A 9,565-nucleotide genomic window follows, 5' to 3' on the forward strand; every position below is an offset into this window, starting at 1 on the left:
GTGCCCCTCAGTCCCAGTCTGCAGCGCCAGCTCTCTGCCCCAGGCAAGAAGGCTTTGCCGGTGCTGCTGACCTATTAACCAAGGCTGGCTGGCTTGTTTCACTAGGACTAGGCTGAGACCCCACTAAACTCATTTCACTGGTGGCTGAGGCCAGCTCCCTACCCCAGCTTTCCCAAGGCAAAATGCTCCTTTTCTCTTGGCCAGTTGGGAAACTTCATGACTAGCATCCCCCAAAATGGCTCCGTGTGGGAAACTCTGGGGTTGATCCCGATGTCACCCAGGGACCCACTCCCAGCTGTGGATCGGGCCCCATGCTGCCCCGAGGGAGCTCACAGCTGGGGACTGACACACTGGGGATGGTGCAGCCTCGTACTAACGGAGCATGTGAGCAAGTCCAGGGGGGCCAAGCCCCAATCTGACTGGGCGAGGGCTGGGGCACAGAAGGGGATGGTTTGTGGCGTATGGTTTCACCTGGGATTGGTGAAGCGGGGAGGGAGTCATCTGGTGTGGGGGTGGGGTCGCTCAGACACACCTAGCAGGGGGGTCCCTCATACGCACCTGGTGGAGGGGGTCCCTCACACACACCTGGCGGGGGGGTCCCTCATACGCACCTGGCAGAGGGTTCCCTTAAACACACCTGGTGGGGAGGTCGCTCACACACACCTGGCGGGGGGGGTCCCTCACACACACCTGGTGGGGGGGGTCGCTCAGACACCTGGCGTGGGGGGTCCCTCACACACACACCTGGTGGGGGGGGTCCCTCACACACACCTGGCGGGGGGGAGGGTTCCACCGGGGAGTCCAAACCAACCTCACTGAGAAAAGAAGGTTTTGCAGCACCCGTGGCTGCGGTGGCCCTGGCTGGATCCAGACCCCGGGGCCCAGCTGTGCCTGCCCTGCGGGCAGCTGCGGCCCCGTGCTCTGCACTTGCTGAGGACTCTGCTCACAGATCCCGCTGACCGAGCATCCCAAGAGCCTGCCCCCCGCCCCCCAGAGTCACACCATTTACTGCCCTCGGTTGGCGAGGGGCAGGCCAGCGCTGGGCCCCTGAAGAACCAGCCGCTGCCTTGTTGAAAAGGCTCTTTGCGCAGCTGGGGCTAGGCCAGCTAAACTGCCCCCCAGCTGCCCCCCGGCGAGCCCAGGGCGCGCACACCCCGTTCTCTCCAGGCCCCGTTCCAGGGCCCCTGCCAGGCTGGGGCAGGGAGGGCACTCATGGGCTTGGTGGGTTGTCCCGAGCTGCCTCCGGGAACCTCGGCGGGGAAGGCTTGTGAATTTCCTGAGCGCTCTGTGTGCGAGGAAGTGAGCGCGGCAGTGCTGAGGTCAGACGGGGACTTCGCTTCCCGAGCCCAGGCTGCTGCAGTTGCCTCTGGTCCGGAGCAGCCTCAGGACGCTGAGCTGTGTGCGCCGGGTAAGTCTCTCGTTTCCACCGGGCTTTGGTGGCGGGGCTGGTCGGTGCCTGGCTGTTGCTGAGAAGCTAATCCATCCACTTGGCTGCGCTCCAGGTGCCCCGCTGGGCTGGGGAGAGGGGTGGGCGACATCCCGGCACCGGTGCTCAGCCGTTGGCAGCCCTCGAGCTCAGTGGGGGGGCCGGTGAGAGACGCCCCCTAAGTCACCAGCTGTTTGGATCCAGCAGTGCCCCTGGATCTCTGCTGGGCCTCGGCTCAGTGCTGGACAGGACAAAATCCCCCTGCCACTGACCCTCCCGACTGGGGCAGGCAGCGTGTTCCAGTGGCCAAGGCCTGAGACTGGGTCTTAGACAGACCCCTCCCGCGTGTGTCCCATCACTTGCAAACACAGGGATGATCAACCCCTACCTGCTGGCGGAGGCGAGATCCCCTTGAGGGTGGAGGCGCTTGGGCATGGGCTCACCCTGGGCAAGGGGGGGGCCTCGGCTGAGCCTGCGCAAGGGCAACATGGGTGCGAAGGGCTGTGGAGAGCGAACAGGGACCCCAGGACCAGAGCAGGTGCCCCAGGAGCTGCTATCCCTCACCCGCCAGGCTCTGCCTGGCAGAGACAGGAAACTGGACGCTCGCCCCCTAGCTCTGAATTCACCCCACAAAGGAACAGAGCTCTGGGCCTGGGGGGGGGGGCGGGGGGCACTAGTGCTGGGCCCCAGCACTTAGCTCCCGTTTCCCAGCAGCAGATCTCAAAGCTCAGCATCATCACCCCATTGTTTGAGTGATGGAACCTGAGGCGCAGTTGGGGAAACTGAGGCACGGATCGGGACTGTGGTTTGCCTAAGGACACCCTGCAGGCCAGGCCCAGAGCTTGGGGTGCAATCCAGGGTTCCCGGGTGCTCTAACCAGTAGGGAAGGCTGCCTCCCAGAGTGGTTTCACCATGCTCAGATAGTTTCAGTCAAAAACTTCCCCTTTTCTGTCCCTGCCTCGCTGGGCTGCCAGTAAATCGATCCAGCCTCAGAGTGACAGCTGGTGCCCTCGTGCGCCCCCAGGCTGCGCCTGACGCCGGCCCCCTTGTGTAACACACCAGATCCGCGTACATCTGCCAAACAACGGGGGAGAGGCACTTCCCAGCCCTGCCTGGGAAACCCCGGCCGAGACTGGCCCGCACTCATGACTCCAGCTGCCACTGGGTGTTGTTTCCTGAGGGGCAGTGCCACACCCGCCTTTTAGCCCCCGTTAACCCCTTGCGCGCTGGCCAGTGCCCCCTGGAAAGAGCCAAAAGCTGGTGGTGCTGCAGCCTCTGGGAGAGAAAGGGTTACATTGCAGGGCTCACTCCCCTCTGGTCTCAGGCCGTGTGAAGCCGGGGCCAGGTCTGAAGTCCCCATGGAGACTGGGGGGCTCCAGGCCCAAATGGAAAGAGGCCCCCTGTAGTTTCCTTCTAGTCTGGCCTGTCTCTCTCCCCCAGGAGATGCTACAGGGCCCTTGGGTTGAGGAAAGCCCAGCTGGGACCAGCTTTGTCCTGGGGGCATCCTTTTGGGTCCTCTTCCCCCGGCCACGCAGCTGGCACTGTGCCTGTGGGGCTCGCTGGGGCCTGACGGCAGCAGAAGCTATGTGGAGCTGTCAGGCCTGCCCCCAGGGATGGTGCCTCTCCTCTGGAGCACAACCACCAGGCACCAGTCAGGCTGGACCAGACAGCCCTTGCTGCAAATTGCTCACAAAGGGGTAGGGGAAACTGAGGCAAGGGGGAGAGCAGGGAATTGCCTGGCTGCTGGACTCAGCAACCAGGTGTGAGGCCCTTTCTTCCACCCGCTAGTTGCTGCTGTTGCCTTGAGGGGACCCAAACCCATCCATCAATGAGGTCAACCTCTTGCAGCAGCCCCTGGGCAGGTCTGTTCCCAGCCACACCCACTTCCAGGGGAGGGGTAGCTCAGTGGTTTGAGCATTGGCCTGCTAAACCCAGGGTTGTGAGCTCAATCCTAGAAGGGCCATTTACAGGTCTGGGGGTGGAGGGAAAGGGGGTGGTGCTGGGTCCTGCCAAGAGGGCAGGGACTGGACTCAGCGACCTCCCAAGGTCCCTTCCAGCTCTACAAGATGCCATGTGTGTATCTCCCAGGTCTGTTTAGCTGGATCAGCCCCTCTGTGGGGGACGGTGCTTCCTCCAGGTGCTGACCGGCTTCTGCTGGGAGATGAAGTGGATGGTGATCCTCGCCTGGGTCCTGCCAGCCTGCTCCACCCCCTGCAGCAGCACCGCCCGGAGCGATGGAGAGGAGGGTATGAGGAACAGGCCCCTGTGAGGCTGGTGTATTTCACCAGCCCTTTGGCAGTTAGGGTGTTGGCTCTGGGCTGCACGGAGCAGATGGTCCCCTCTACACCCATGTGCCATCTCGTCCACTGGCCTGACTTGGTCCCCGTCCATGGCAGAGGGAGCTGTATACCCTCTTCCCCACGTGCCTGTTGGGTGGAAGACCTCCTCCCAACCTGGCCGCTGCCCAGCGCAGGCCCGATGCTGGCAAACAGGCAGTCCTGGCAGCTCAGTCCCTGCCAGGGGATAAAAGCACATTAAGGGTGAGAGAGGGAAGGCTGCCACTGGCCCCAGCTGCCTCCTGCAGGAGCGGGAGCAGGGAAGCACATGGCTTTGCAAGCCAACGAGTCACAGCTCCGTTTAGATGGGACCACCTGCCTTGGGAACAGGGACAAAGTCCGGAAGCTAAGCCGGGTGCCCTGGCTCCCTGGTTGGTGCCCTGGCCGGCAGCCCTGGTTTTCAGAAGCAGCTAAGGGAGCTTGTTTGCACCAAACAGTAATGAAGATAAACTTCACCACGGGGAAGGTGGGGGCTTGAACCCACAACTCCTGGCTTAGGAGGCCAATGCCATAGTCATTACGCACTGAGTTAGGTAAGTTTAATTAGGGGGGAAAAGTAGGACAAGAACCAGCCGCTGGGGCAGAAGCCAGACACTTGAGCTGTAACCGGGAGGGTGATTAACCAACAGGACAAGCTCCAGAGCAGGTGGTGGATTCTGCATCCTCACCTCATGCCAGCAGCCTCGCCGGAAGAGGTACATTGTCCAAAAGAGTTTCCAGGCTCACTCTGGGGCCGTGGCCTGTGATACCCAGCTCAGACCGGGCGAGCTCCTGCTTCCTTCTGACTTTCCCGAACTATTAATGGGATTTAAGCACTTAACTCCCCTGGGGGCTTTTCTCCACCCTGCAAAAGCAGCTCCCACTGCCTGCCCGAGCACCAGGTCATGCCCTGTGCCCCATGACAGCTCGTCTTTCCGTTCTAGGTCCCTGCCATGTGCAGCATGGTGCACTCGGCTCCGACCTGCTTCTCCGCTGTGACGTGGCTGCCAGGGTGGAATGGCGAGTGAACGGCACGAAGGTGGACGCTTCCGAGAATGCGGCAGCAGGAGACCAGGGCCAGCTCTTGCTGAGGAACGCCAGCCTGGCCCAGGAGGGGGAATACACCTGCCACCAGCCTGGCTCTGTGAAGACCCTGCGTAGGATCCAGCTGCGGGTGGGCTGTGAGTCTGCTGTCTCTTTCCACTGGGGCTGGGCAGTGCCCCTCATTCTGTTCTTGCATCCACTGCAGCTGGGTAACAGGCTGTCAGGAGCCGGGGATTGAACCGGGGGCCGATATGCACCTCCCTCTGCTGCCTGAGCTAAAAGAGCCATGTCTGTGAGCACAGGCTGGGAGCAGCTGATGGGTATGGCCCCCCCAGGGACTGAGCCCCTTGCAGAACTGGGCGGCGGGTGTTGTGCCAGGATTTAGCAGCCCTGAATGCAGCCTGTCCTCCCCTGCTGTATCTCTGTGACCATCCATCTGTCCCCCTCCTGCAGCACCGCCCGAGAAGCCTGACGTTGAGTGCTGGGCTGTCAGTTACCCCCAGACTGTCAAATGTACCTGGAAGCTGCAGTCAGAACCACATCTGGAGACTTTCTTCATCACCACATACAGGTAAAATCTTCCAGGAGCCAGGGCCCAGCTGCGGACATGGGGGATGGGGAGTGAGATGGGACCCGACCTCAAGGTGGACTCCAGTTCAGTCCCCAAGTGCAATCAGCTGTCCACTCCTGGGAGCTCGCTCCTTGGCTGGGGTGAGAGCAGCGTTCCCTGTAAGCTGCCCAGGAGAGCTTCAGGTGCTGCCCAGCTGATTGGCAGAGCACCCACAGCTGTCAGCATGTGTGTGTCTAGCACCAGTGCACAGCCGCACATGGCTTGGTGAACAACAAAATTTATTCTGCACATGGATGGAAAAAGGAAATGTGGGGGCTTGTTGGGTGAGAGGCAAGCGCAGACTCCTGCTCGCTGGGGAGCACAAAACCTGGAGCTCTGCCTGTGGGCCGAGGATAGAGACCCTCCATGTTGATATCGCTTGTGACTGAGCTCTCAGAGCGACAGGGAACAGGGCGTTGAGCTGTGCCCTCCCACCCCGCAGACACGGCAGAGCGGCCCAGGAGAACGAGTGTGTCCAGCCAGGGGCCGGGGCCCGCAGCTGCACCATCAGCGACATCCAGATGTTTTCCATCACCCCCTATGTGCTGAACATAACGGCCGTGAACCCACTGGGCACTGCCATGAACCTCTTCCCCTTTGTCGTGGAGCAGATCAGTAAGTGTTGGGGATGCAGCTCAGGGGTAGGGAAGGGCAGGGGACCTGGCGTGCAGGGGGACGGGCAGGGTTCCACGTGTAAGGACCCATAGCACTGTGGTTAGTACAGGGCACAACTCTTGGGTTCTGTACCACCTCCCGCCTTGTGTTTCCCCTGGGCTTGGTGACCCTGGTAATGGGGTTGGGGTGGAGGGTTTCCTTGTGGCATGTGAAGCATTAGAGAAAGAATATTTTAGTGAACCCAGCCATCACCTTTCAGATACCAGAGGGGCTGGCTGGATTAGGGGCAGAGGCTGGGAATCTCAAAGGAGCCTGCGGGACAGACCCACCCCGCTCAGGCTCCATGGGGAATCCCAGCTGAAACATGCCAGGTCCTTGCGGGTTCACACAGCTCATCTGGGATGGAAAGTCCCTTGGGTCTGCCAGCTGCTTGGACGCCTTTGTGCAAAGAGCTGGTGGGTCTCAGCCCCATTCTTCAAGGGGCAGGCGCCACTTCCCCAAACACATCACCGCAGGTGGAGTCTGAACAGGCCACACTTCGGAGTGTTCCCTCCAACTCCAGCGGGGCGCTGTGCACGGGGATGCCTCCCCTGGCTCGCCCCATGGTGCCATGACAGAGGACTTCCGTCTCCAGCTTTGGCTGGCTGGAACTTCCCACGAGCACTTTGGGGCCCTGGTAGATTTCAAAGAGCACAGCCGGGGGACGCTCCTTGTGCTGGGCTCCCCACCCAGCGCTGCTGGGCACAGCAAGGAGGCTGCTGTCGCTGCTGGCAGACTGGGGCTCCTGGCCATGCCAGACGCTCTGGGGTGTGATTGCGCCGTGTGTTCTGTTAGTCAGGCCAGATCCCCCAGAAGACTTGAGGGTCTCCCCCATCCCTGGGGAAAGCAGGAAGCTGCTTCTGGAGTGGCAGCCGCCCAGTTCCTGGCCCTTCCCGCAGTACTTCCCGCTCAAATACCTGATCCGCTACACGAGAGAGGGAGCCAACAGCAACCGAACGGTGAGAGCCTGCCATGCTTGGCTTTGTGGATGGTACTAAGGGTAGCCGGGGCACTCAGCCCCCGGGGAAAGGCCTCGTTGGCGTCCCATAGCCAATGGCCCAGGCAGGACCCAGCTGGGTCGAGTCACAATCTGTTTTGGCACAGAAATTGCCCCAGTCACATCCTGCCTGCTGCCTGCGCCAGGGCTGCTGGCTCCGAACCGGGGCAGTCGCCTCTTACCATTCTGAGCCCTGTGAAGAGCCTTAGAGAGCTGATCTACAGGCAGGAGGGGGGCTCCCCATCCCCCCAGTTCTCCATCCCTTGGCTCTGTTCCTTCTGGGGGCGGAGATCCTGCCGAGGGATTCTTACACTTTCTACAGGAGCAGTGAGCACTGACCACTGTGAGAGGCAGAAGGCTGGGCTAGACAGGCCCTGGGACAGATCCACTCAGGCTGTTCCTCTGGTCCGTTCTGTGCACTGCCTCCTACAGCACCCAAGCTCGAGGGCGAGTGCAGGGTAGAGTCAGGCACACACCGTTCCCTGTTTCCCCCTCGGCTAGGCAGCCACCTCCCTTACCCCCTGCCAAGCGCGGCCCTGCAGGATTGCTGGGGGGGGCATGTTCCCAGCCTAACCCCACCTCTGCTGTGTGTGTTGCTCCCAGATCGGGCCATATGAGCAAACCTCCTTCATCCTGACCGGGATCCGACCCAGAGCCATCCACCACGTGCAAGTAGCAGCCAAGGACTTCACAGACTATGGCGAGTACAGCGCCTGGAGCCCACGGGTGTCTGGCAGCCCCTGGACACAGCCGTGAGCAGACGGGGTGCCTGGCACAACCAGAAGCACTCGCACCTGCCTCCTCGGGGGGTACAAAGTAGACTTGCTTTAGCCTTTGCCTGCTGCTGAGGCCTGACAGATAACACAGGAGCTGGGCTGGGCGAGGGTCCCTACGTGGTGACCCTCCTGTCTGCTGCTGAGCTCTCCAAGCCTCCCTGGCCTTCTCCACACCCCAACCCCTGCATGGCTTACAAGGCCCAATTCTTGCCAGCCTGGCTGCTGGGACCTTGTTGTCATTGCTGTCCTCAGCGACCCACTAAGCGCTCCTGCGGGATTCAACCTGCTGTGGGCCTCAGACGCTCGGGATGAGTTTCCTCGGGGAAGAGGAGTTACATGGGTGCGGGACACACCCGGCTGAGCTGATTTGTTGAGGACCTGAGTCTAGTACAGACCCATCTCCAGAGCTGTAACAGTTCTGGCTGCAGTGTTGGTGCTCTTGGTTCCGGAGGTCCCCAGCCAGCTGTCACTCCTGCACTGTGTTCACATAGGCGGCCCTGCGACGGGGTCAACTCAGAACGTGACTCCCAAGAGAGACGGGGCTGACGTTCAGCCCAAACCCTTTCCTTTAGACTGAGCGTGGCTCAGACACTGATTCAAAGCCAAGCCCCTGCTGCAAGGCTGGCTTTGGCCAGTTCACATCGAAGGTCCCTTCTGTCAATGTCACATCCTCCTCCTGATTCCTGGTGCTGGCTGGTGCTCTTCCCAGTTCCCAGTGACATCTGGTTTTCTTGCCCCTTTGCTGGTCAATTCCCCACCTTACATCCTGCCCTGCAAAGGACACCCTCCTCTCCCTGTGTCCCTGCCCTTTGTGGCAGATGCATCACTCTACTCCTAAAGAGGAGACAGGCCGGGAGGCCCTAGGGTTAAAATCATAGTGTTGTGCCACCCACTTTTAATAATCCATCTGTCAGTCCCTCAAAAGCATGCAAGTGTTTTCTGGCTTTGCAGTCTATGCCTAGTGAGCAGCCGCTGATCTTGTAACACATTGACTTGTGCGCTGATATCTTACAGGGGTAGGAATAATCCATGTCCTCAGGTGTAGGGAAAAGCTTGACTTTCCGATGGAGGAGGCACCCTGTAATCAGGTTAAAACATATTTAAAATAACCAAATCAAAATTGCACTTTTTAGCCAAAGAAGTCAGAAGGTAACAGGTCTGGATTTGCTCTGGCATTCTGTCCAAGAACATAATCTTTAAGGCCGAGTGTATTCTGCAAAGAAATCAAAAAGTTAATGGAGGAAATAAATAAATGGCATTTGTATTAAGTGGTCGTCTCGCTGGGTACCTTTCAGCTTTGGGGATTTATGTTTATCACATTTCTATTCATGGTCTATTTTATTAGATTTTTCCACTCGGCAACGGCAATTCAAACAAGTCAAGAAGATAAAGAACATATGACTTTTAAATAGCACCTTTCGTCCATTCCTTGAAGTGTTTTATAGTACAAGGTCCTAATCTTGCAAAGACTTACACATCTATTCAGTAAAACTTCATGTGTATAACTATAAATACACAAGTACTCTGTAGCATCTGAGTTTATGGGCCTGATCCTGCCAGTGCTTTTCCTGCTGTGTGTAGGATTGCTTATTATCATGAATAATCCTATCAAGTAAACACCTCATATTAGAAAGCACTGTGCCTGGCAGGGAATGTCTGCAGGATTAGGCCTTAAAATAATCTACTTGAGCATTGCTGCATGCAGCTACCTCTGGGGTGGAGCCTGGTGGTTGTTTGCCACAA

General features: G+C 59.3%; 1 protein-coding gene across 1 annotated transcript; it reads left to right on the forward strand.

Annotated features, from left to right (window-relative positions):
- Nucleotides 1–1,336: 1,336 nt before the first annotated feature.
- EBI3 (Epstein-Barr virus induced 3) lies at nucleotides 1,337–9,058 on the forward strand. The gene is made up of 7 exons (XM_074978532.1): nucleotides 1,337–1,408; nucleotides 3,515–3,672; nucleotides 4,686–4,922; nucleotides 5,239–5,356; nucleotides 5,838–6,010; nucleotides 6,845–7,008; nucleotides 7,650–9,058. The coding sequence occupies exons 2-7, from the start codon at nucleotides 3,588–3,590 to the stop codon at nucleotides 7,800–7,802; spliced, it is 930 nt and encodes a 309-aa protein (XP_074834633.1). The 5' UTR covers nucleotides 1,337–1,408; nucleotides 3,515–3,587; the 3' UTR covers nucleotides 7,803–9,058.
- The last annotated feature ends 507 nt before the right edge of the window (nucleotides 9,059–9,565 follow it).

Source organism: Carettochelys insculpta, chromosome 27 (genome assembly GCF_033958435.1).
Source record: "Carettochelys insculpta isolate YL-2023 chromosome 27, ASM3395843v1, whole genome shotgun sequence".
Taxonomy (NCBI): Eukaryota; Metazoa; Chordata; order Testudines; family Carettochelyidae; genus Carettochelys; species Carettochelys insculpta.